The sequence below is a fragment of the Poecile atricapillus genome, chromosome 1 (genome assembly GCF_030490865.1).
Source record: "Poecile atricapillus isolate bPoeAtr1 chromosome 1, bPoeAtr1.hap1, whole genome shotgun sequence".
NCBI classification, from domain to species: domain Eukaryota; kingdom Metazoa; phylum Chordata; class Aves; order Passeriformes; family Paridae; genus Poecile; species Poecile atricapillus.
In genome coordinates, this window is record NC_081249.1 from 124,329,683 (window position 1) to 124,357,666 (window position 27,984).

Below are 27,984 nucleotides of genomic sequence, written 5' to 3' on the forward strand. Positions count from 1 at the left end.
GAAGTACAGAAATGCCAATCTGAGAAAATTACCTTTGTCCCTGTAGAGCAAAAATGAGAGCTTTCCTTAAGTTCTTCTGGGACTAAACCAGGGATCAGTAGCAAGTCTAAAGTTTTAAGTTTTGTTCATGTGTTTTAATTCTGCTTGGTAATATAATAATGGGAAATAAGTAACCAAAAATGGGTGCTGCCAAGTCTTTGACATGTCTGAACAGCTCATTTTCCTTCCCTGTGATGACAAAGCTGTCTTTTTGTAGCTTAAGAACAGGAAGTTCAGTTGAGCTTATTTATTTCATTGATTCATGAAACAGTTTGGTTTGTAAAGGACCTTAGAGATCATCTGATTCCAGCCCCCAGCAATGGGCAGGGACACCTCCCACTAGACCAGGTGGCTCAAAGCCCCATCCAACCTGGCCTTGAACACTTCCAGGGATGGGACAGCCACAGCTTCATCCCCTCCTGTGCCAGGGCCTCCCTGTAAAGAATTTCTTCCCAGTATCTACTCTAAACCTCTTTCAGCTCCCCCTACTCCTGTCACTAGCTGCCCTTGCAAAAAGTCCCTCTCCAGCTCTCTTGTGACCCCTACTTAGCTACTGGAAGGTGCTAGAAGGTCTCCCTGGAGCCTTCACGCTTTTCCAGGCTGCACAATCCTCATGCTCTCAGCCTTTCCTCACAGGAGAGGTGCTCCAGCCCTCTGAGCATCTTCCTGGCCTCCTCTGGACTCCCTCCAACAGGCCCACGTGTTCTGGTGGTGGGGGGCTCTGGGTGGAGTTTCTGACCAAACTGAAGAGTTACTTGTGCCTTGCTAAGAAAATGAATTAATGGGCCAGCCCAAAATGAATTTTGGGCTGCCCAGAAAAATGCCAATTTGGTGCCTTCAGTTTGAACCAGTGATGGATGTCTGAGCACACAGTGATTAGTTTAGGAGCAACCAAGCAATACCTTCTTCAGGAGCAATCCATGAGAGATGTTGTCTGCTGTCAGAAAGGCAGAAACAAGGTGCGTGATAGACCCAGCTTCTCCACAGTGAGGTCGAAACAGGAAAGTGCACATGCCTCTCTCCCTGAAGGGATTAAAAGCAAGTTCCACTTAAAGTAAAGCACTGTTCTTTATCTATTTGGTATATAACTGCCAGTAATACGTGAATTTAAAAAGAAGAAAACTAAGTTACACATTCTCATACAGTTTGATGTGACATCTACACAGGCCTATCTGTAGTGGGCTGCTCAAAAGGGTAGGTCCTTCTACCCAAGCCCCTTCTACCACCAGGCGTATTTGTGTCTTCTTTCCTTCCCCAGTTGCATCTCATTTAGCAATTGTCTACCCACTGGATGAACAGCTACTGAATGGATTTCAGTGGATGGAAAATTCTGTAAAAAACTGAATGTGACCCATGCGACCTGTGGCTGCAAAATTTTCTGGTTCAAAATGAGGGAAGAAGGGGAAGCACCTTGCCAAGAGTTAGCTAACAGTACCTAGAGGGATCAGAGCCTGCCATCTCACCAGATTAAGTGTAGCATAAAACCACACCCTCAGAAGCAGAGATGATCTAGGAATGTTAGTTATTGCACCAGACTTCCGCTGTAATTTCTAGAATTATGTTATTTACATTAAAAGTGATGCTGGTCCGAGGTTATAATGGACCCTGTTATTCAGTGCAAACGTCCCACAGGTATTTCAAGATGTTTAAAACAGTTTCAACAAGGAGTGCTACAATATAAGGCAATTCTAGGTTGGAAGTTAGTAACATTTCTCCTAATGTGAGGATTTAATCCATCCTCGCTAATATTACCAAAAATATAAAAAAGTCTTGTCAGGGCTGTGTTGACTCAAGCACTCAGATTAACTGTTAGTGACTCATTGGTGAATTCTGTCAGCTGTAAAGAACACTTAATGATTATCTGGGGGCATTTTAATACAGTAGTCAGTGATCTTGAGGAAAAAAGAAATGCATTAGTTCTGGCAGAATCTGTCTTTGGAACAGAAAAAGCATGTAGACTACAGAGAATGTAAAGGAAGTCAGGAGAAAGGGATGGCTCAGCTGTCTGCTGTAGTGTGTCCTTTCCATTAAAAAATTAAAACTAACAACTATGCCTGATTGTTGCACATACAAGGTAATTTAAGGTGGGTGTTTGCATCATGAGTTTTCATCAAATAGGAGAAGAAATGCTTCAAGTAGCAGTGGGAGACAAGAAATAACATTTTGCATGCTAACTTGGATAAAACTGTAAAATGACTAATCTGTGCACCTTCTATAAGAAAATCCCAAAATGTTTCCTAAATAACTAAAACAACCTAAATAACTAAATGAAATGAACCAAATCCTTTCAGGGTAAGTGATGACACTCTTGTATCAGTGGATAGCATCACTGTGCCTCAGCTGGAGTCAGTTGTGTAGGTCACTCAATGAGTCAGCTGCAAATTTGGAAACATAACTTCATGTTGAATTTCAGGCTTTCCTGAGCCTGATGCAAAGATCTGCTCTGACAGCCTGATGTCACATAACTCCCTGCATTACTTGCCCAGACACTGGTCTCAAAAGCAGTACAACTGAGTGAGTCAAGAAGCCTGCTAAAGGAAGTTAGCTGGATGTGCACTTCGTAATTGTGTCCTACTTGGTCTGTCTCTGAATGCAGCAGCCCCTAAGCCAGTGTGTCACAATATTACTTTGTGTCTCTTAAATTACCAGGAAATAGCCAGGCACCAAGAGCCAGTACATTGTATTTGGGAATACGCTGCAAAGCCAAGCAAGGCTTGGCTTTGCAATAAATAAAATAATAGAAGATTTTAAAATAAAATAAAATAAAAGAGTTTGGTGGGATTCCTTCTTTTGTTTTGTTTCGTATATGCAGCTTTAAGGAGTTAAAAAAACCCAAGATACACACAAATATCAAACCAAGATATTAATCTGATGCCTCTACAGTTTCTGATTTTTTTTGTTTGAATGAATTCTATTGTTAGTATTTTCAAAATATCCCAAATACTCAACTCTCTAAATAATTCAAAATAACCCTTGCTTCAGAAAATCTGTAATCTAGACACTGACAGTCTAAGGAAAGATACTGATTTTCTGGAAGCTTGTACAATAGAAAAGTGTCTACTTACCTCCTAAGGTTGTTTAGCAACATGATGTTCACATACATGTAATACAAATAATAACTATATGGGGGATTCTTCTCACTGGTCCACAGGTCAGGGTTAAGGCTCTTGTCAGAGAACATATGGCCACTGTGTTTGGATTCATCATCAACACTGTCAAAGCCAGTCACCTGGTGGGAGAAGAAATTCACAGGAATAAGGGGCTTCAAGAAGCAAACTTCAGTGCCACCCACTCTTGCTTCAGGACTTGTTTGAACAAGCATCCAGTCCTTCCTCCTTCATTTCCATCCCTATCCTAGTCCTGCTGCTCTGCATCCTACCATACCATGCACACAGCAGGAATTACATGTTTTGTCAAAGTTTTACCCCATTTTTTTCTTCTGAGACAAACAGGAAGCCCAGGTGCACAAAAGCCTTCAGGCTTCTGTGGGGTTTACAGAGCTGCAAGACTCCTTAAGATCCAGACTAGAATCCTTTGAACTCCTCTGCTGACTTTGATAAGCAGCTGAAAGCAAGAGGCTCCCAGCAAACCTCAGAGCTCTGATTTGAGGCACACTCAGAAATATCTGTGGTAACCTTGTCCCAGCAGCTACATCCCTGCTTCTCTCCTGAGCTCCAGCACCATCTTCACAAAGCTTCCTTTCAGCTGCCTCCTTCTTGGAGGCCAGTTCAGAAGCAGCTCAAAGTACCCTTCCTGAGTGATGATGCACAAGAGCATGCAAACATTTTTGGTCATCAATGAAAGGACAAATAAATAGCTGCTGAGCTGTTTGTGAGGAAATAAACAGGTTATGTGACAATAGGACCTCACGCAGACTTGTACTAAATTATGTGTCAGGGCTTTGAAACAATAATAATACCAGCAATCTGTGGAGAAGAAGAAAGCTTTTTTACTGTCTGGGAACAGCTGTGGACTGAAAAAAAAAAAGAAAAAGAAGAAAAAAAAGAAAAAAGGAGCAGTAGAGGATCCATTTCATGTGAAAAAGAAAACCCAAACATACTTACATATTTGAGGAATAGGTGCAATTCTTTGTGGTCTTTGGGATTGATTGTTGCTTCAAACAAAGGTACAAAGATGTTCTCCAACATTTTCCCAAAACTAGGCAGGATATTTTTAGACCTAAATATGTCACTGAAGGGGGAAAAATAGACATATTCTTTAATAAGCTTGTGTTGTCCTTCACTTTCATATTTCCTGTTATTTGTGTACATTCTAGAGCTTCAGTTCCACCAGGATTCAGAAATTCAAAGTTTATGTCAGGGCAGACTGTCTTTGTGCTCTGTTTCCTGCACTGCCTGGCACTGTGCTTCATCCAGGATCTGCTGAAGCTCTCAAGTGCTCCAAAAATAGAGACAGCATGCAGGGGCAGATGCTGCCTCAGAGCAGTGACCCTGTTCCTTACAGACATCCACATACCAACAGGGGAGATTAGGAGCTACTTCTCATGAAAGATTCTGTTTCCTAAAGTTGTAACTACTCCAAATGAAAGTAGAATGCTGTGTTTTAGTGAGTCTTTCAGAAAAAAGGGATAGTACTTCCATGTGCCACTTAGTGCATGACTTATTCAAAGTGCTGACTGTGCCATGCATGTAAGAAATTGCTTTGTAAGAAATCTAAGGAGAGAAACTTTCTCCCCAAGGAAAAGCACACTGGGGATATATGTGACTGTGACAGCTCCTTCTCTACTCATACTCCAACTGGGACATTGCAAAACATAAAGCTCAGCTGTTAAATCTGACAAAATTATCAGGGGAGACTGTATTGCAACACTCAGTATTGGAAACAAAGAAATAAAGTCCCAAAGGATGCTTAAAAACTAAGAAGAACTGACAAGGATTTAAGTTTGGAAATCATCAGTCTAGGTTGTTTCCAAGTTCACTGTCATTTAGTCACTAATCCTGATGATAACAGTTTGACAGAACATTTTCTAGTCCTTCATGGAATTCAGGAATTGATTTATTCTCATTACTAAATTGTATTTTAACTTGCCTTTGAATGCAGCTTGATTTCACCCAGTTGTAATTTTTTGGTTTCAGTATCTTCAGACTTACAAATAATTCACAGTAGTTTTGAATAGCTTCATAAAGAGTAGATTCAATCCCCATCTCCTGTCTTCCACCCCCAGACTGTCAGGAAAACTGCACCAATGGTCAAAAATAAATCTCCCAAGCTACTGCTTATAAATAGAACTACAGGACAGCTAATAAGCCATCTAAATATTATCAGAAATCAAGTCACTGGTATGATTTCAAACTATTAAGATTACCAAGAGCTCCTGATTACTTACTAGATTCTGGGAACCTGAATTATCCAGCGCATATTAGGGGAATAAACTTTATGCTTAATGAACCATTTTGCCAAGTTCAGCCATTCATCTGGAGACCGTCCATAAATGGATAAGCGGGGTTCTGTGTACTGGTACTTACTTTCTTCTAGTTCACGGGCTACTTCCTAGTAAGTAATAAATATATTTGCTTTAATATGGACACTAAGATCATTTACAGCTAAAAATATATTTATCATTGCATTTTTCTCAGAGCAGACATAACTGTATTGGTACCCTTTAAAGATAAAGGGAATCTCTTGACTTTCAATCCATTGTTTTATTGTACGCATCTAAATATTCTACTAGCAAGCTAGCTCAAATATCATGTGAGTATAACTTAACTGTACATATAATTGGGAATAACTCTAACACCTCCTTTTAGAGGACAATGTTCTTGTGCAGTCATTACTAACACCTTTGTCAGACCTACATTTAAGATTGATAAATCAGAATTAGACTATTTCAGCTACAGCAAATGTCTACATAAAATGTGCAGAACAATGGAGAATCTGACCCAGAATCTGTGCTAGTAAGCAATTTTATGGCAATTAATTTTAGACAATACTTCTGTATATTCAAGAAGAGCTGACCTCTACTACATCATAAAAACCATTAATTTTTTTGTTCTAAGAAATTAATTTGAAGCCTGTACAGATGCAGATTTATGCAGAGGCACTTATTTAGCTCCTCCTTCCCTAGCAACTACCAGTAGCCAACTAAATCCTAACAAAATATTAAACCAGTGAATTGACCCTCAGCTGCTCTCCATTAGTTTAAAACTACCCACAACTCAGCTTTGAATTCATACACAGCTTTTGTGTATGTTTCTAACTCACAAAATTATTCAGAAAGCAGCAGGGGCTGGCTTAGAAGAGGTTTTCCTCTGAGGAATTGCTGGAGCAAGCCCAATACTTGAAATCACTTAAACATAGTGTTAGGTCTGTATAAAATTATGACATCACAAACCTATTACAAACCTTCATTTCTCTACAGCTGGAAAAGCTTGAAACTTACTTACCTTGACCATACGAGCAAAATATTCACCACCAATATAGTTCTCAGTCTTCAAATACAAGTCCCTCAGCTCACTGGCACCAACTGGATTGTACTTGGAATTGAATTTGTCAAATCGATGGAATGTTTGACGTCCCTGGAGGAGGAAAAAACCCAAATAACTGTAGTTTTAAGAACACACAATAGTTCATAAATTAAACTGCCTAGCATTAAAAGGCACAGAAAAGAAAAATCCTGAGGTAACTTCTTTCAAATGTGCACTGTAATGCACGAAGTCAAATTCTGATTTAGTAAGTTATCATGCAAACATTGCAGAAACTAGAATTTCGCACTTGGAAAACAGCTTTTTCCCATTTGTTTTATCTTTTTATTAGACTTACTGCATGGACATCCAAAGAGTCTACAGTGAGGTCATAGGGGTCCATGTGAAGGCTTTCAAAGACTTGCTTTAAAGTCATCTTCTTGCCTTTTTTCTCTACAACAATCCTGTCGGGCTCTGTTTGATAGGTGTGCTTAATAAACCTCAGTAAGTGCTTCTGGTTCATGCAGGCAGCAGCATGGATGTGAGTGTCAACCTGAAACCAAAAGGTTATTTATGTTCATCATCCATCTTCATAAACTTAATTAGCAAAGTATCTATGTCACTGACAACAGGGGCTAAAGCCTTCTAAAATATTCCTTTAGTAACAAATGGATTAGTGCCTAAGCAAATCAAAATGTTTCAGAGCCCTGAGATTTTGATTTTGGTAGAATTATTTAATAAGCAGACTGTAAGTAAAGTAGCCCTCAATTAGTAGCTTCCTATTTAATAGGAAAATTTTCAACAAGATACATTCTAAGTGCCAATCACTGACCCTGGGTTCAGATTAAATTTGACACTTCCTTAAAGGACACTCTGATCCCTTAATATCCTTTTACTTCATTAATGAATTAACAATGCCTCTCCAGTTAGAGACTGTGGTTATAACTATTCTCACTGACTGAAGAGACTTGGAATTCTCAGGCATTTCCAAAAGCAGAAATTTTTTTTGTATTTCAAACATATGAAACATCTTAGGCCACTAGAACTTGAAGAATATAGATGTGAGATTTTTGTCACCATTTTTCCAAGTTTAACTATAATACAGCAACTCATAATGCTGACAGACTTTTCAGGTCTCTTTTCTTAGATCTCTTCACACACTAAGGGAAGTGCAAATTCACAGAAGGGCTGAGAATACTCCTTCAGGTTTTGCTGGGAAAAAAAAGAAGTATTGACAAGAAACAAATTATTTCCACAGGTCTGCTTTGTGTTTGCTCAGAAGCTCTCACTGCTACCTGAACAGCCTCTATTGGGACACAATCCAAAGAAACAACTCACAAGATCTGGGGGGTTGGTTATCATGTGAGTTTTCTCTGTGTAAGTCCTTAGTAACACTAAAAGAACTTCTCAAATAAACCAAACACTCTGATAAACCAGCTATAAGGAGCCACTGAACCTAAATGGCTGAAAGGACTCATCCAGGTCTCTGTGCAGGAAACTGCAAACACGGACAGGTACAAAATGAGCCCAAGGCATTCCCCTGTGTGCAGTGAATGCAGTTTCACATTTCACCAACATAACTAATCAACATCCGTATCTGATTTTAAGGATCAGCAGGAAACACATCACAGAGCACACGAATAAGCCACCTTCCTGCAGTGCAAACCTGGGTTTATGCCATGGCATTCAGGCCACAGGAATGCCACTGCTCCACTTGGCACCTGAAGTCATTTTATGTGCATGTTATATATACAAAAGTTGTTGCAGCTTCTCCCTGTGAATATCAGTAGCATAAATAAAGACCAGGACATAAAACTGAATCCTAAACACAGCTAATCATTGCCTAATTCAAATATACCAGACACATTAAAGCTAAATGAAAAAGCAAGGAACATATTTCTGTCTCAAAGAACTGAGCATAAAATACATTATTAATGCCCAGGAAACAATGCTGTGTATAAACAGTAAACACACCTCCACACAATGTATTCTCACCCTCCTCAGAGTACTTGTATAGATATTTGAGCCCAAGTGCATTTTATACATGCGCTTACTCAGGTTAAGAAACATTCTCTGGCTTAGGCACAAATGTTGTTTACTGTAAACTCTTCCTGGAACAATGAAATACTACTAGGCTTGGTCAACTTGTACAGGAGAGTGGAACAACAATCCACAGATGTCCTATAGGCTCTAAATGCTAATGAAAAGCAAGTCATAAGCACAGAATACAGGTCTAGGGACCTTGAATAAGTGTCGTTTATTGAATTTCAGCATGCAGTGGTTCCAATAGTGGCTCAGCTACTGGAATTAATGAGTCTTAGAAGAAAACAAGACACAGAACTTCCTCTTTATGTAAATCAACATGAATTCAGTGCTGTTAGGAGGGGAAGGATGGAAAGCAAGGAGGCTTTTTGTTTCTTTTGTCTGCTTGTGTGCAAAGATCATATTGCTTTTACAATCCTGCTTCCTGTTGAGAAATAATTCTCTGGAGTGTGCCTTTTCCTGTTCAGTGAGCTCCTGTGACATCTCCAGTCCCCACAAACACATCACACACAGCCCTAGAGCTGAGCTAACCACAGTAGGTTTATTCTGAGAACAAAGATCCTTCTAGAATCTCCTTCATGCTTTTTCCAGAGAACATTCACTACTTTAGCTACCTTTTTTTACTAACCAGTATAATTTGACCTTTGAGCAAGCAGCAACTTCAGTAACAGAAACTCATAAAAGATTCAAGTCTAAAGTCATCAGAGTATCACAGCTTTTCTTCATTATTGTTTTTTAGCATAAATGCAACTTTTTGCAAGGTTTTAAGGACTTGAGCTTTGAGCTACCCTGACAGAGTGCATGCTCTTGTACATTTTTACCAGGCAGGGTGCAATCCTAACTAAATGAAGTATCTGAACACAGAACCCTTATACAGAGCTTAGGTGGGCTGATTTGGTTAGGCAGATTATTGTCATTATTGTTGTTATTATTATGTGAAATGTCATCATGCTAAAATACTGTTACTAATTTTATTGTTATTATGAAAGCTTCTACTAAAACAATTTTAACAGACTGAATTCATATAAGGGTGACAAAATACCCCCTTTGCCTCCTTCCTCCCCACCAAAAACGACAAAGCCAGTTTAAGATGTTACTATTTTGTTCTTCATACAATACATGAAACAAGTTGATGCTTTTCTGGACCATGAGTAACACACCCTTACCACATGGTTTATTTGTTTCTATTTGCAAACATTCTCCTTGCATTTTCAAACTCACTATAGTGCCATTCCAGCCCAGTTTCTCCTTAGTGGGAAAAAACCCTCCAGCTGCATTTCCTTAACCAGATTTCCTGCATATTGTCCCCTCCCCCAGCAGAAAACCTTTCACTCAAGGTCACATTAGTCTTCAATGGAAAGAAAAACAGAATAACTGACAGAAGCCTGTCTTGGGACACAATATTACACCTTCAGTGAACCCACCCTTTTAACAAATGGAAACAGTTGTTTACATAAAGGTTAAATTCTTGTAATTCCATCATTCAAGAGATGGTGGACATCAGCTTTCTTGCACTTAAAGGATAGTAGAATTCCCTTCACTCAGCAATTCTCCACGTAACGAAGCCAGGCTTTCTTTCTCTGCAGATTCCTAGTTCAGACTATTCCATTCCCTTCCTCGCTGACCTGACCACTCTGTGCTTCTCTCTGCAGGCTTTGGGGTGAAATCTTGTCCTTCTCAGGCAAGGTGGTTACATCTGTGTACAACTTACAGCTTGAAGGAGCTCCCACTGCCCTCCACATCTAACCAGCACAAGCCTCCCTCAACCATTCTGCCTCCTCCCTTATCTTCCTGCATTCCTTCTCTTTCCTTCCACTGTCACTCAGATCTCCACAAAACCTCCATCTCAAATCTGTTTTATGGATGCTTACCTGTGCATATCACAGACAGTGCTGCACTGAATTGGGCATATGAGCTAGATTCAGTGATGAGTGATAAATACAGCAAGAAGAAATGCCAAGGCCAGCCCTTTTAGTAACACTGAACTTTTCCAGGGCATGGATTAGTTGTATCCACAGTTCTAAACTGCCACATTTTCTAAATGCATTCACTTGTAAATACTTCTAACCCAACAGCTATGGGCTGCATGAACTTGACACTGAATCCTCTTCAGTGCTGGATTGAAGGGAAATCATTCCTCATCCCACTGCTAGATTCCCTGCTCATCAATACATTCATACTGCATCAGCTTTCCTGATAGGATGCAAAGCTTTATACAGTGTGATTGATTTTCTCCCTGCAGTTCTTTAACAGGCGTGAGAGGCAGAGGCACAAAATGCTCTGTCCTTGAGTAGTGCAGGAATGCTCCTGGCAGCCGAAATAGTCCCTAGAGCTGTGCAGAGCTCCTTGGGAGCTTGTCTAATTCATATTTATGCCATGCAGAGCAACCCAGAAACCAGGAGAGATGACAAGAGAATCCCTGCATATCCAGCTTCTTGTTTGGCTGCAGAATCCAACCGTTTGTATACACACAAATACAGAAATGAAGAGAAAATCTCTTGTTCTGTTCTTTTAATTACTAAAAGAAAGGAGAGAGGAAAAGCTTTCTTTATGGTCTCTATAGAAACATTATAATGATTGATGCCTTTACACCTGATCATATTTTGCGCTCACTTGCAAGACCGAGGTAGAGACAAGAATTTGCTTCAGCATCTCTGCAAGGCAGGAAGGGAGAAGCAGCACTCAGAGCTCTGAAAACACAACAGCCAGCTCTGCTGCCAGTTAACAGTGGCAAGGCACCATCCCATGCCATGCTGAAGGGGCATTCCCATTGGATCTGATGCTAACCCATAAGTCTTCCCGATTCACTGTCATTTTGGTTTAGATGATTAAACTATTTCATCACCAAAGTCAGTTAAGTAGCTACTGGGGAAAACAAAAGAAACATAGAAAAAAAAAAAATCAAACTTAGAATGAATCAAAGCTCAGAGAAGTTAAGGTATAGGTTCACCCTTCACTCACAAGCCTTATAATCAAATGTTTAAAAAGCAGATATCTACCAATTTCATTTAGTATTTTGTGAGATTTTTGGATTTAGTAGCATTTAACCCCACTCTAACTTTCCTTCTTACCAGTACAGCCAGTGGTATTTCAACTCTGTGGTTTAAAAAAACATCTAGAATTTACTTCTTTTTTGTCTAACCAATAATTAACGAAATAAAAATTCAGTCCCAACACACTCATGCAACAGATGTCACAGCAGCAGCCAGCTCTTGCAGTGGAGCATTCAGCAGGGCTGTGAATGCAGGAACTGCATTCTCCCATGGACAGCTCCCCACACAAGGTTGGGCACCTGCACTAGTGAGCCTGCAGGCAGGAGAATGTGATGTGTCAAAGTCACTGCTAGGACATAACCTCAGGTCTGGTTTGCTGACACACTGAAATACTGGCTACAGAAAGAAAGAATACCCAAAGAGGCTTAGATGATTTTTTTGTCATCTTTAGAAACTGTATCAAAGCTATTTGCAGTGAAGGACACCTGCCAATTCAGTGCATGGATATCCATTACAAAGGTAGCAAATAATGTTCGGTAAAAAAATCTCTTGGCTTCACCTCAAAAAAAAAAAAAAATCAACTGTCTGTTCCAAATTATCTGAGGCTGTTTGGCACAGAGGTCTACAGGAAGCCCTTCTCAAACAAACCTCATAAATAGGACAAGACAGCCTGGTACACAAAGGTTAAAACTCAGTTCTGAGTTTGTGTACCACAGAGCTAAACTCCTGTTCCTAAATTTCATTCTTCATGCAGTGTTATGTGAGAAACGTGTGCTGCCTGCACTTTGCCGTGCATCAGCTGGAGGACGTGAGGAATCCTGCTGATGGCAGGCTCAAGAGTCTCTCCTCTAAAGTTAGTGTTTTCCTCACAGACAGCTGTTCACCTCCTGTGGAGAGCCAAGGGGAGCCAGCCATGCTGTCTTACCACCTGTGGATTCTTGTCTGTCTAGAGAAATACCTGCGTCCTTAGCAAAGGGCAATTTTCCAGGTCCAGCTTGATCAGTGCAAAACATATCTTGGGCTGCATTCCAGTTCAGTTCAATATATAAGATATAAACATGCATGTCCCTTATTTAAGATGAGCCTTATCCTGGGATTTAAGAACTAGATGATCTCATTGGAGGAGAACTCCTAGTACATCAGGAAAAAAGTGGGGAAGGGGGCAGGAGACAGGGGAAAACCAGTAATGTTTGGTTGTCATGCTAACAATTAATCCTGGCCAACTTTCTACTGTACCTTTCTAAATGCAGCAATATACTTTCACTGACTGACCTTACCACTACTTTCATATCTGTTCTAATTTTGGCATTTTCCATCCATTACTTTGGCTCTTTCATACAAGCAGATTGTACCAGGACCTCCACACTTGTGTCTGAGGGATGTGATACACAACTTCACCAAGTGCCCTTTGGGAAGGTGAATCCTGTTCCTTGTGAGCAGTAAGCACTTAGGATTGACTTAGCAGAGAGGTATCCCAAAAACACAGGCTGAGAAGGGTGGCTTTCTTTCAAATGCTTCACTGCTGATACTGTTACTAGCAAGGAAGCACTTCAGGGAAGTTACAGTTCCAAGCACTGCTGGGGTTAGCAAGATACAGAAAACAAGATTATCTGAGGGCTTACAGAATTGTGTCTACAATGCAGTTTACTTTCCAAAGTGCTTCATAAAAATACTACTTGTGAGCTTGCTTTATAAAAATACTTTAAGCAAGATTAACTCTGTGCAGCAAGAATTTTTCAAGCAGTACCTGGCAATAGGGATGGTCTCTGGCAGAGAAGAACAGGCTGGTTCCTCCTCTCTGGAACGTGCTTATTGCCAGAGGGGAAGCAATGCACATTTTGTGCTTTTGAACAACACGAATCCTTTTGCAGAGTGCCTTATTCAACAGTGGGTAATTAAAAAATAATTAAGATATGCCCAGAGACATTGAACATTTGCTTTTAGATCAAAAGCTGAACTTAGCAAGTACAATCCTGTTAATTACAACTCCTCAGTAATCAGACTGATTGTGCTAGTCACCCGACCCACACCTCTGCATGTCTCAGTCACCGTGTGTTTTATTATTGAAGTCTCTGTCAGCTGCTGAAGTGTTTTCACTGAATGTGGCACATTGCAAACGTCTTTCCAGGGTTATGCAAGAAAACTGTCAGGTTGGGAGCTGAGTCTCTGCCACTTGAGTGAATTAGCTGACAGATCCTCCCATTCCCGTTTAGCAGTCAGAAGGATGAAATCCATTAGAACTTACCTGACAGCTCATCTGCTTCCACCCTCGTGGCAGATGGACACTGGGACAGTTTATTACCACAGTGGTAGCCAGCAAACACACTGGGCATTATAGGGAAAAGCCAAGAGGACTTTTTGATGAACTAGTGCTAACCAAAACGCAACAAGAAGGATTAGCAAACCCTGAAGTTACAAAATAGGGATTCTCTACAAAATTTGCAAAGAGAATGCAAAATGGACCTAAAGCGGTTAAAAACACCAGCAACAATTATCACTTATCAAAATGAAGCAGCAACTGCAGTAACTTCCTCTCCACTTCAGGAAAGGGAAGCAAATGAAACAGCCGAACACTGTTACTTCCACACTTTGAAGAGAACACAGCTCCTTTAGGTGTGAATATGGCAGGAAATTAAATCAGCTCCTTGATTCCCCTACCTTTCCCCTAATTATAGCCCAGTGTATCTCAGAGGGAGCCAAGACTACAACTCAGATAATCTTTTTACTTAATATATCACAGACTTTTTTTACCAGATACTGATGGCAGCATGAACCCTCAGCTTAGTTTCTGTAGGAGGTCTTTTGACATGTATTTAAACATCTATTTTCAATACGAAATGCAATTATAATCTAAAATCTATACAGCTGTTCCTACTACAGTCTAGTAGGATGTACCTACATGAAAGCAGAAAAATGCACTTGAATGTCTTTGAGTTCATTAAAATTAATTAAACCTCCATATGGATATTTTTTTATTCATAATCCAAGAGAGCTTCATTTGATTAACTCTGTTTCACTCTTTGAAAGCAATCCACACACAATTAAGCCCCTTTGATTCTGAATAAGTAAACAATTTAGTTTAGCATAATCCAATTAACCCACGCACATTCAAGTTAATTTTCCTGGAGAGCTCCCATGTAGAAAAACATTACCATTCTTAAAATAACTTAATTCAGTTGAGTGGAATGCACACACTACTTCATGCATACCGTCTACACCTCCCATAAGAAAAACAAAACTGCTGCAACTCCTACTAAAAACAGTGTCATGCCTTTAATCCTTCTCACACTTACCTTTCTCACATTATAAAAGTCTCGATGGGGATTACTCTTTAGTTCTTTAAATTCTGACATTTCGTTTAACATCTCGTGTAAGCTAAATTTAGATTCTAAAAAGTTAAGCCTCCGGTGACAATATGTTTTTCTGTAAAAGAAAACAAAAATGAACTGTAACTTAGAACTAGCTGTATTTCAAATTCATAAAGGACATCAAAGTTTTCACAGTAAAAACAAAGCTGGGACATTTTATGAGGTCCAAGACAAATCCATTTTTATCCTACTGGTTAACAAATATGTAAGCCAATATCAGACCAAAGTTGTTAGCGAAATCTCAAACAGAACTCAACCATTTTATGTCCTTCAACTTGTCCATCACTATACTTGTGCATAAACTGCAGTCCTTTTAGTAATAATGACCAAAGCATGAAACCTATAATCAAATGTGAGGTCAATTGCAACTTCTCTAAAATGGTACCTCCAACAGAACAATCTTCTCATATATAACAGAAACAACTTGTCATCCAGCCTTACTCATTATGAATTTTTTAAAAAATCCTCCAAATTTATTTGCTTTTTCAGTCAAATGTGAGAAGCCAAGAAAAGATCCAATATGCTTTCATTTTTCATGCCCTGAGAACACATATATTGTGTAGAAATATTTTTTCCAAAATAATTTCTTGTACCCTTTTTAGAAAATATGCTTTTTTGCTCCTGCTTGCCTACTCAGAGTTCCATCTTCACTTTCATCTTCTGTCATGTTTCTCCTATTTTTAACCAATGACATGGTTTTTCTCTTCACCATCTGTCAATTCTTATTGACTCCACAATATTTTGGTACCACTGTTAATGTAATAGCCTTCTTTTTCCTGCTTTATTGTTGCCAATCTCTCCTCAATAGGACACAAATCCCATTATGGTTTTGGAAGTCTGTTTCAAACCCAGTCTCACAGAATCCAATACTGATCAAGACCTGTTTCCCCACTGCAGGAAGCCTGTTGGGTCTACTGTTATCCAAAAGACCACAAGCCTGAGGAGTAGGGATGAGATTCCATCAGTTTACCAACAGCAAAGATTAAAGAACAGTGACTCTTCATCCCTGAGCAGCCCCACATGTGATGGGCATAAATGACAGGAAAGCACTTGCTGCAAACAGGGAAACAATAACAAAAGAAGAGCTTATGGAACAGATTTATGGGAAAGACCTTTTTCTTTTGGGTTGTGCACATTTATCAGAGAGTGTGGATGAGCCTGCAAAAGCCTCCTCTGAAGTAGTGAAAGGAAAAGGTAACCTACATTCACCAAGGTGCTGAGTATTCTAACTTGTCCTACCTACCCTCTTACTTAGGGCTTCCTGTTACAACTGTGAGGTTTAAGGTTTAAAAGAAAACTGCAAAAGGGGCTTCAGCATGATGCTTGCTTCTAGTTTTCCTCCTTGTCCTTTTATCTTCTCATTATCTGCCTTGGAATATAACGCACTGCAACTGGAATGCATTTGCCCACTGCTGACTGTAACCAAAGCCTGCTCAAGCTGGCACTGATTTGGAGCTGATAACACTGGCAGAAGCACAGGAGTTGGCTCCTGAGAAAGGGCTTAGGGAATGGGCCAGGCTTGTTCGGCCACTGTCCCTACAGAAGGGAGACAGACTGACATACCTGTGAGATAGACACACAGGGGAAAGAGTGCACCAGGTGGGGCTAACTGGGCACAGTGTCAGTGGTGATCTCTCCCAGGCAGAAGGACCAGCAATGCAGTGCTGGCACACAGGGCAAATAGCTCAGAACAGCTCAGGTTCCTGCTTAGTTCCATCCTAGAGTGCATTCTTTTCCTTTCCTGGTGTGGAAGCCATGAGAGGTGGTGTTGTTTCCAACCCTCAGCTAGGAAGTTAAAACTGGATGCACATGCTTTTGTCATGCACTAGGCAAGGAGACTGCTTTGTTATGAGTGTCACTGACTCTACTAGAGTTGTTACATTTCTAGTTTTTAGAGACTTCACAAGAATTTGGTGGTTCTGGGAAATTTCAGACTAATTTTGATTGTGCATGGGTCAGTTTTGCAGCATATGAGCAGTTAATTAACATCTGGAACAAATCAGACAATATTTATGTTGCTGAGCTAATCTGTTTGCTCTGCATTTGCAGGGTTTCTCTTCATGCAACCAGAGCAGAATAGACATGAAGGAATTTTGGACAACTGTTCAAAAACCTCAGGTTCAGCATAGGCCAAAACAAATTTTTTTTTTAAAAAAGGTTCAAGTTTCAGTTCTCATGCTTCAAGAAGTTTGGTCAGATTTGACTTGAATGTAAACATTTGGCCAATCCCTTGATTTTTTATGTTAACCTCTTTTTTGCCATGGTTGATGCTAAGATACCAAAGAAATGAAAGGTAGCCATAGGTGGCATTGTATTTTTTCCTTTTTAAGATTTTCCTTAATGCATTAATGCTTGAGAAAGGCAAAACAAAACACTACTATAGAATTGGTATGCTGAGGAATTAAATATCAAAGAAGTACTAAGCCATTTAAGCAGCAGCCTGAAGGGGCAGAGAGTAACAAAAGGGGAACATACGTTGGGCCATCTGCAATTAGAGCGAGAACGTGGCTCAGGTCAAGGGTGTAGGTCTGCAGGTCAGGATATGGCAAACTCCGAGGCTCATTGAGCTCCATCATCTCTTTGTTGTCATAAACAAAGGGAATGCCACCTTTCAGCTTGATGACATAATCCAAATTGTCTGGAGCATCATCGAGATTATAAGGATCTTGATTTTCTTCTGGGGGTGAATGGAAATCTGAAAACGAATTTGCATTACAGTTAGAAGAAATAACATACATAAAAGGCAAAATCATTACAAAAAGAACTTTCTGCTTCTGCAAAGCTTAATTTCTAACATGTCTCAGTACTTTCATTAAAATCCCATTCAGTTACTATAAAAGATCTGCTGTTACAACAAAGCTTTATTCTCACAAGCTTTAGTTGCAGCCCCTCTCTAAATTAAGTGCCTACCTTAATTCAAATGTTATATGTTATTAGTTAGAGTTCTCTGAACCAATGCATACAGATTCAATCATATTCTTTATTATTGTGTGTTGGAATAAGTTTGAAAATGTGCTTGCAGAACTATTTAAATTAGGATGGTTGAAATACAGTTGAGATTTTTCAACAATAAAATAGTTGTTGACTTCATACCCACCTTCATTATTTTCTTTTCACATTCTGACTTGTAGCAATTTTGAAAGTTCATATTTAAGCATAGAATTAGTTGGTTTTGTTGTGTTTTGATTGGAGTTTTTTAGTTTGTGAGGGTTGGTTTGTTTATGTGTGGTTTTCTGTGGTGATGGTTTTGTTTGAGTTTTTTTTAATAAAATATTATTTTAACTTTTTTTTTTTAATAGAAGCAAGAAGCACAGAAGCCGAAGATAGTACAACACAAATCCAGTTTATCCCTTGGCCTTCTAATCATGAACAAAACCAAAAAGTACCAGAAGCACAGATGGGATTTGTTCAGTACAGTTTTGTAAAGCCTTTAAAAAGTTATAAAGTTTTTTCCTAATAATCAAGTAATCAAACACACATCTAGGAGATTTAGCTCATGTGAACACTCAAACACTGTCAATCCTGCTATAAACAGCCATCACTTCTTTCACAATATCTCACTAATGCAACCAGCACAAAGTGTCCTGACTACATTTACGTCAGCTGAACTTCATTCTTTGGTTCAGTCTTATCAGAGATTTCTTCTTTTACCTGTTCAGTTAAGCCACGACAGAAAAGTAATTACCAGTCCTTTTATTCACCTAGAGCACCTGAATGTATGTTACAAACTGATATCATCCTTATCTCTAATATTCATAACTATCTAGATCAAACTTGTGCTAATTCAGACATTGTGTAACAAGATTTCATTTTTTGTGTCTAAGTTTAAAATCATAACTGTAAGAAAGTTATTAACCTAATAATAGCTTGCAGATATCTCCCTTGCAGCTGTTCCAAAATATCTTCCCTGTCTTGAATATTCAGTATACTGTCCTCTTCACACTCTTCTTGGAAAACAAACACTTGAAAACATATTTAGTCACCCTCTTTCAACCACTAAGCCAGAGGGTAATTGATTTAAAATGTCACATCAAGGCTGAAAATAGGTTGTCAGCAACATGGACACATCTATAGTGGCCCATCTGTACAGACCAAAGGCTGCTCCTCACAGCCCAATCCAGAAATGAGCAGTGCAAACAGTTTAATGCACAAGCAGAGCCTTCAAGACACAACCCACCTAAGAGACAAAAATAATTTGTGACACACATAGTGGGGGAATATGTTCAACCTAATAAGCCTTGTTGAGAGATCAGTTTATTTACCCAGGCAGAATGCCCAACAAATATGACTTTGCAGCTTCCAGTCTTGACCTGGCAAGTGTGGCCTGCCTATGAAATTCCTGACTCAGGGCTTGCTAACTGGCATGTCTGTATCAGGCTTCAATTTATGATGTAGATGAGCTCATCACTCCTTTTAGCTCCCTATGCCAAGATGAGGGGGAATGACTTCATTTTAAACCACAGCCATACAGCTTTTTCCTGGGGGAGCACAAGTACGCTACTTTATGTCCCATTTGCTTAGGAAATAATCAATGAGAGCCTAGACTTGGTTTTTAGGTTTTGACAGCTGCAAAGCTCCAAATTATAACTTAGGCCTGTCAGTGATTCCCCACTCAATAACAGAATAAATTACAAAGACAGTCAGAAGAGATCATCACGAAAATACAACTTCCCTTTACTACAGTACCGCATGGGTTTAATTCTGTATTTTAAAATAACATTTAAGTTTTTTAGAATGTAATGGAATATTTTTGAAAGGATATTCACCTGGGTACACCTCATCTTCAACCTTCCATTTTTGATCCCGCATGCTGCACAGGTACTGAGATGTTGTTCTCGGGAAGCGATGGTAAGCAAGACGCGAGTACTTCTCTCGGATAAGAAGAGCTTTCACCAGGCTCTTGGCAGCTTGTTCATAGTCATCAACTGTAACCTGGAAGGAAAACCTGGATAAATACTGGAAAAAATAGCAGTTCTAGCAACAAACCAAATCCACACCAGTAACAAGGAGACTGAATTTCCAGAAATAGAAGTGTGTGGGGCTTGACCATAAGGATCTTACCCAAGGAGTCAGGAAGCCAGTGACAGAAGCAGAATCCAAACACAATATACATACATAAATATTTTACATAAAATACATAAAACACACATAAATATTTTTATCTTAACATATATTTCCTGTTTATTGAACATCTGATTATGTTTTTAGCTAATAAATAGTATATATAACAACCTGACCTTGACTTCTAACTGTTTAACAAATCACTGTATTCACAAAGCAATTTAGAGTTTGTTGCAGAGAACATACTGGAACATTCTCTGAAAGCTGTGTGTTACTTCTGTGGTATTTTTAAGAATAAGAACGTGCAGTGCTGGTACAATTAACACCCATATTGGCATTTAACACTTCATGTGCATATATGGGACCTTTTTTATACCCCCTAGATACAAAAAGTGGGAAAACAATAGTTTCTTACCCCTGCACAGTAGTCCCCACTAATTGAAACTCTCTGAAACTCTGGTACATCATATGGCACTTGGACTGGCACAAAAGCACTTGGAAGAACTGGTGTTGCAGGAGACAGGACTGGATTGGCTGGTGGTGCTTTCCATTCCTGGGGTGGAATTTGTAATGACAAAGACTGGGATCTAATCATCTTGAAACTTTTCTTCCTACAAATTCATGGTATAAAACATAAAACAAGCCATGGTATAAAATACTAAATACACTGGAAAACTGATTACAACAAAGAAATCACCCCCTAGGAAATTTTAGAAATTAAATCTCTCATACCACAGAAAAAAATGCTGGTCAGAAAGTAATTGTGCTTTTGGCTTTTCTGTATTGACATTTCATATGAGCTACACTACATAAAATTGCACTTACCCTGTACATGAGTCCAATAAGCTATGATTTATTTACAATCACTCTAAGATGCCCTAAGGTTTTTGTTTCACTTCTCACAACTTCAGTTTCAGCAAGTCACTGTGCAGAAGGAAAACCTGATCACTGTGCTCACTTTAGTAACAGTGGATTCTTACAGACCGACAGCATCAGAGTTCGTGAAGGATCAGACAGAAACAAGTCAATGTTACATACAGAAATTGTTGTAAGTTACCATGCTGTTACACACACTTCTCATTCTTCCCAAAACCTTCAAGACCTAAAACTCATCTAGTTGTCAGACAAGACTAGGCAACAGAATTTCACATACAGTCATTCAGTTCAACCTGTAAGGAAAAGGAGGAGCACCTAGTTATTCCTTAGGCAGTGCTTGATGAGACTTGAGCAGAAGGCTGATGTCGGTTGTCAGAGTGATATCACAGCATGGCTTTGATACACAAGTCCATTCCTTCCTTCAGGTGGAACTCAAATTTAAAAACGTTGCCTTTTCTCATCAAAGCTGTGATAGATGTGTACCTCAGATAAACCAGCTAAAAAACAATGTTGTGTTTTCCAGTGAAGTAATTGTAATACCTCAAGTGGAGCTTTGGAATATCTCTGAAGATGGAATTAATTTTCCTTACTCAGTTCAAATGTGCTTAAATATATTTTAAATATTCATATAGTATATAAATACTATGTTATAAGCTACCTGTGATATCAACTTCTTTTGCACTGAGAAAATAGTCCCTACTTTTAAAGTGTTAGTAAAAATCATTACTACATTATTACTACATTATTAAAAATCACTGGAACATTCTCTGAAAGCTGTGTATTAATTCTGTGGTACTCTTAAGAATAAGAACGTGCAGTGCTGGTACAATTAACACCCAAATTTCATCTTCTAAAGTACTTGCAGCCACCTTGGAAATCAGCATCATTTTGAAAGGGGGTGTTTGATCAACTGGAAACAGCACAAGCTGTACTTGTGTCACTGTCCCTGAAGTACACTTCAGTCCTGCAGGACAGGGATGAACACTTGTTCTGTTCCCACACGTAAACAAAATACCTATAATACCCCTTCCTGCAGTTAAACATGTACAAAACCTGCATTTGTTTTTGTGAGACAAATTTTCCAAATTAAAAGTGAAACACTGGTTCAGGAGGAACTATATACCAAACATTTGTTTGGCTGGAAACATCTGGTTTTCCCTTCTGTGCCTGTTTATGTCTATGAATATGCCAACTGGGAAACTCACTTGCACAATTCCAAACCCAAAGTCTCAGCTTGTATCATCAGTGAGTCATACCTTAATTTAACTAAATTGACTCTTCTCCCTTCTGTTCCAGAAACATGATTCCAAGTGTTTCCCAACTGCCTGTCTGCAGCTAACCAGGTACATGTGTGTAGCTATCACTTTCAAAGGCTTTCTTGTCTGCCTGCTTTTTGAAGAGTCTGCACACGTCCAACCCATTTGGTGTCAGGCTGCTGCTGAGCTCATGTGACTCCAGAAACAGCCCAGCAGTCCTGTGAAGGCAAGACACTGGAACAGCCTGACATCAGGAGAAGGCTGCCTCTCTTACAAAAAAAAACAATGAAGGAAAACCACAAACCAAAGCAAGTTTGCCTTCATTACAGCCATGGGTAAACCAAAGGTAGAATGCAATTTATTTTTTTTACTGTGCACTTTTATGGCTGACAGAGGTTAGATTCTATCTCTGTGATAAAGGAAACCTACAAATAACCTCATTATGCCAATACCACTTTTCACCTTACCCCTTGATCTTGACTATAAATTCATTGCTTTCATCTATTTTCGCACAGACTAAAGGAAGTATCATGCCAAAGCCATTTTCTCTGCATTAAATTTTTCTGTTTCTCTTAATGAAACTAGAAAAAGAGGGGGGAGTGTTTCTTTTTCTGGCTCTTCTTACATTGAAGAGTCTTGGGGTTTTGTTAATTTCTACCCAGCTATGCTGTTTATTAAATTTGCATAAGCAATATCTGTGCTATTGCTGGGAACACAGCTGAGACCACCTGACCAGTCCAAGCTCCCCAGGGCCCATCCCCATACCTCCTGCACAGGACAGAAGGACACCACAGGGGTGGCCCTGGTACCTGCTGCTGACCTTTCTCCTGAAGAACTAAGAGACAGAACGCTGTTTGCTAGGTATTTCAATATTAACTCAAACTCATTTCAAAAACCATTTTCCACTAAGAAAGCAACTACAGAACGAACCTTTTAGCTGTTTCCACAGACTGCTGTTCTGCCAGCTCCTTCTGCAGCTCCCTCTCCTTGGCCTCCTTCTGCCCAATAGGGCAGTCTTCAGGCACGGTGAAGAGTGACAACGCATCTTTGCTGTCTTCTTCTCGCAGAACTTTGGCAAACACCTTCTCTGCCAGGAGCCGCACGTGCTCGTCCACCTCCGAAATGTTCAGCTTGGGAAACTGTCGGGGCATCTCGTCTGATGAAGAGCACAGTTGGTAAAAGTTAGAGCTACAGGATGAGTGAAGATGTGTGAGAGATTTGGGGTTTTTCCATGGTATGCCTATCAAAATTCAGAGCTTGGAGCAAAGGCAGAAGAAAGTAGAACAGCTCCGCAGAATTTAAACTAGCGTGCAGTACACAAGAACCACAGAGCAGCTCTACTTTTGGTGCCATGCTAATTTGTGCATCAGGAACCTCTTGGTATACCCATAAAAATTCCTAAGGAATTTACATAGAGATTTACTAGGAGATTCCACTTACTTGCACAGTCAGACAATTACTTGTGACACAATGGATACTCAGCTGTGTGTCCTTGCACTGAACCTGGAAATCACATTCACTCAGTTGCTTGCCTACTTCCTTGCTCAGTGACTTCAAACCAACAGGCAAGTTAGAAAAGAAGCTTGCACATTTCCACCTCACACCATCCTTTGCACAAATCAGAAAGTCACAGAACTGCTGGGAAGTGAAATAGTTGCACAACAGGAGCAAAGGTAGTATAGTTAACTCAGTGACACTTTTTTTCCATTTGTAGTGATTCATATCACATTTTTGAATGCATGTGGGAAGCAGATATGTTATGGACTTCCATTTCTACTTGGCATTTAAATATTACTTTTCAAAAATAATATGTTTTCTGTTTTAAATTTTTAAGCAGCTAGCCTTTCATCACAAAATATTTCTGTTTTGTTCTGGCATCACTACTAAAATGCTGTCTTTATTGTTTCTTCTGTAGTTTCCTGGCTTTACTTTTATTCCATTTTCATACAATCCAGAACGTACATTTTAGCATAACTGGAAGCATTCCAGAGGGAAAAAGCACAGGGCTGATAAGCTACTGACCAGCATTATTTGTTGTGTACTATAAAGCTTTCTGAATGCCTTCAGTATGATGGAGTTTATAACAAATAAGATTAAATTCTTATTACATAAGTTAAAAATAGCTGCGAACATGTCACAGCAAATGGATCCAAGCACTGCCAGAATGTGAAGTCTGGGTCCAAAACTGGCATTTCATAATCCTTTTTGGTCAGAAAAATGCAAAGGTATTTGGTGAGATAGCATTCATTTAAATAACAACATACCCTGGAAGTCAGCATGGAGCATGGCCGTTTTTTATCTCTCCAGGCACAACTTATCAGGGCCCCCATTACATTTTTTCTGTAGGCATGCTGCAGGTTTCACATGTTGATATGTGATCCTTTTGATACCTGATCCTGTTGTTTTCAGCCTAAAAGACTCTAATTAATGTCCACCTGTTTTCACAGTTGCTTTGAGAACAGTTTTGTTTTTATTCTAAAAGCAAACATAGTATGAAAAGGTGAGGAGACTTAAATTGGACCATTACATGGCAATTTAGTGTTCCCCTACATTACTTTGCATTCTTACTGTATAAGAACCCCTTCACAGCCCAATAGAACAGCATCTCTGGTTTTAAAGGGCTGTGGATCTGACTGCGCTGTTTTCAGCCTGGAGAGTATTAATTTTACAATTAGTATTAAGTCTTCATAAAATCAAGCATAACTTGTAAAAAATTTAAAAAGACATACATGTTTAGCGGAATAATTCAGTGACAATGCACTACCATGTCTTAGTAGCATCCAAACTTAGGTTTGGTTTCTCAATTTCACCGCCCAAGGAAACCATGGGAATCTATCTCCTGACCTCGATGAACACAGTTGTCAGCAGCAGAGCCTGCCACATGTGCAGCTGCCAGCAGCAAGGGCCTTTTGGGCCACTTCAGCCAGGGAAAAACTCCCTTTATTCTTACTCAACTACAGTAAGAGTGCTAACAATACTAGTACAATGTGAAATAATAGTATTTTTTTCTGCTGAGCATTTTCCTAGTTTAAATTAACTTTCTCCTAGAGAACTGTGATCAGAAACAGAAATGCAGTAAGAAACACTCTCCACGAGAAACCACGCTGTATTTTAAATCCTTACAATAAGATAGTGAAGAGACAGAAAGTATAGATAGAAGTACAATCCTTTACCGACACCAAAGTTTTTTTCTTTCTTACAGAACCCAAGCTCACATTCTCCACTCTAGCATGAGACACTAAGGCACAGAACAGTTTGAAATGTATGTTCACCCACATCACTGCTAGCTCATGGCACCAAAATGAGCCTAATAAACCTAAAACAGTGATGAGGCACCTCATGCAGTACTCGTGCGAGCTGTGCCATCCCAAATTGGAAGAGGCTCTTATATCCAGTACCATTCTATTGAACTGCTGCCCTCTGCCCAAGGTGAGCAACAACTAGACATTTTAACGGGATGGGGAAGGATATGAATGTCAACCAGTAAAAGCTCTTTTCCTAAATATCTCGATCTAATAGAAAGGTTGGCTGCTCTTTAGGTCTGCACCTTTGCAGAAGAAAAGGAAGCTATTTCTCTTGAAACATGCTGCACTTAAAATAAAATAAAAAATAATAATAGATGGAATGATTACTTAAAAAGCAATTATCGATCAGGCATTTAACAGTCTTGAATCTATACGGAGCACACGCCGTGAAAGCCAGAGCCGCGCCGAGCCCCGCGGATGCCCGGCGGGCAGCGCCGCATCCCAGCGCCGCGAGCAGGTGGGGCCGGGCCCGCGGGCGCTGCCGCCGCAGGAGCCCCGCACGGCTCCGGCCCAAGGTCACCGCCAGCGCCCCGGGCCGGCCCGGCCCGGCACTTACCGAGCGCCCCGGGGAGAGCCATGCCGGGGCAGGGCCGGGCCGCCGCCGGCCGGAGAGACGCTGCCCGGAGCCGCCGGCGGAGGAGGCGGCGGCGGCGTGGGGAGGAGCCGCTCCCGCCGGCTGCCGCCGCTCCCCGCTGCCGCATCCACCCGCCGGCCGCCCGGTACCGCAGTGCCGCGCCGCCCCTGCCCGGCCCTTTATGGCCCGCGGGCGGCGGAGCCCGCTCGTCGCGCCCCCGGCCCCGCCGGGCGGCCCCCGGGGCGGCTGCATCGCGGGCGGGGGGCGCAGCCCTCAGGGCGGGGGGGCTGCGCTGGCCTGTCCTGCCCCGGCCGGGCCCGCCCCGGCGCGGGGAGCCAGCGGCGGGCGGGGCGCCCTGTCCGTACCTCTGTGAGGGCCGGCGCTGCCGTCCCGGGGCCGCGGCGCTGCGGGCGCCGGCTGCACCTGTGGCGGGGCGCGGGCGGCGCCTCCCCCGCGGGGCCGCGGCCTCAGCGGCAGCCGGAGCAGCGGGGAAATGTAGCCCCTTCCCTTTCCCCTTCCCCTTCGGCGGCTGGAAGGCAGAAGTCGCGCTGTCACATGGCCCCCGGCCGGCGCGGCAGGCAGGCAGCGAGGGAAGGCGGGGAGGGAGCCCAGCCCCACCTGGATTCGCCTCAGCGGTGCCGCCTTCCCGAGCGCCTGGTTCAAAACTCCTCGAAAAGCGCTTTAACGTAGAAAACTTGGGTTCGAGAGCAGAAAGTCGGGAGGTCAGTGCAGAATGACAGCCGGTAAGTGTGCTGGCGATATGTCCCTATCAGAAGTGTTTTCAACAACGTCTGCCCTTCAGCAGTCGCCGTCCAGGTGCTCGTCTACATTAAAAAAATAAACAAACAAAACCCCAAGAAATTTTCCGGGTAAATAGGCCAAGGCAAATAACTGAAGCTCAAGCCCAGCGTGACTCAGCAGGAATGAGGATATTCACATGTGAAATAATTTGACCTTATTTTGAGAGATTCTGGGCCCTGAATCTGAAAGTTCTAGGGACATTTTTTGTGAGTTTGCGTCACAGTGTTTGGAGACTAATGAAGACATTTAGATATAAAAGTATCTTTACGATGCAGGGAAGCACTGGGAATGCAGTGCGTGAAGGTAGTTGGTGTAAAAAGACGAGCAGAGTTAAAGGTAGATGTCCCAAAACACGAGGGATCAGGTGTCCCACCAGCTTGGCAGGCATAGAAATGCTCTACGAGTAAACATCAGGTAATTAGGCTTTCGGAAACTCCTTTACTTCACACAGCTAGTGAAGAAATGAAGTGAAAACTTTTCCATCCCAAGTCCGAGTTGCAAAGAAGAGCGGATATTTTGACTCTTAGACAAGTGTCAGCACATTCATCCTCATGTGGTCATAAAAAAATCTAAGAATTACGGCCACAGCTGTTGTATGAGACAATAGCAATCCAAGGCATTTGGAAATGAGTCAGCCAAAATAAAAAAAAATATTTATAAACAATATTAATACTCCAAAAATAGTTTCTCATTTTCCTGCATTGTTTCTTAGCCTGGGAAAGGGACTTATGCTGTGTGTATGTGCTTTTCCCACAGTAACTCTGAATGTCTTCATCAGCTGCTGCTGGCAACACCCTGACAAAGTATCTGGCACCCAGAAAACCACATACTGTAAGTGTCTGTACCTCTGACTCACAGCTGCCCTGCCCATTTGATATGTGAGTAAAGCACACCTGTTGCTGCTGGCCATTCAATACACCCCTCGACTGCTGATCTGTTAGTGCTGCTCTCTTCCTTTCTCCCAGCCACCTGCCTGAACTTGCTCAAACTTGCCTGCTATCACAGCAGTTTGGCTGGAAGTTCAAGCTTGGTGTCCATCAAATCACAATTGTGCCCTGCTTGCTGTATTCAGGTATCCCATGGCCTTTTGGTTTTCTTTCCTCAGCTTGGCACATCAGTCTTGCCTCTGCACTCGATTTAATCTCTTCTGTGGGATGCAAGAGCTTGGCAGAGTTCCCTCTCGTGCTGACTTTGTGCCAACCACAGTGAAAAAATAACGGTTTGGAAGATAACTGTGTTTCTCAGC

General features: G+C 40.9%; 1 protein-coding gene across 2 annotated transcripts in view; it reads right to left on the bottom strand.

Annotated features, from left to right (window-relative positions):
- AMPD3 (adenosine monophosphate deaminase 3) overlaps positions 1 to 26,194 on the bottom strand; it is a 33,177-nt gene extending 6,983 nt beyond the window's left edge. Inside the window, exons 1-13 of one of the 2 annotated variants that reach the window (XM_058858442.1) lie at positions 25,920 to 26,194; positions 22,989 to 23,214; positions 20,342 to 20,537; positions 19,632 to 19,797; positions 17,341 to 17,560; positions 14,791 to 14,920; positions 13,245 to 13,373; positions 6,820 to 7,014; positions 6,444 to 6,575; positions 5,387 to 5,550; positions 4,104 to 4,230; positions 3,105 to 3,268; positions 942 to 1,062 (exon numbers count right to left, since the gene is read on the bottom strand). In XM_058858442.1, coding sequence (XP_058714425.1) covers positions 942 to 1,062; positions 3,105 to 3,268; positions 4,104 to 4,230; positions 5,387 to 5,550; positions 6,444 to 6,575; positions 6,820 to 7,014; positions 13,245 to 13,373; positions 14,791 to 14,920; positions 17,341 to 17,560; positions 19,632 to 19,797; positions 20,342 to 20,537; positions 22,989 to 23,214; positions 25,920 to 26,064 — 2,115 coding nt within the window. In that variant the 5' untranslated portion in view covers positions 26,065 to 26,194. The remainder of the gene's footprint in view (positions 1 to 941; positions 1,063 to 3,104; positions 3,269 to 4,103; positions 4,231 to 5,386; positions 5,551 to 6,443; positions 6,576 to 6,819; positions 7,015 to 13,244; positions 13,374 to 14,790; positions 14,921 to 17,340; positions 17,561 to 19,631; positions 19,798 to 20,341; positions 20,538 to 22,988; positions 23,215 to 25,919) is intronic. The other variant, XM_058858451.1, reaches the window with a different exon arrangement.
- Between the last annotated feature and the right edge of the window lie 1,790 nt (positions 26,195 to 27,984).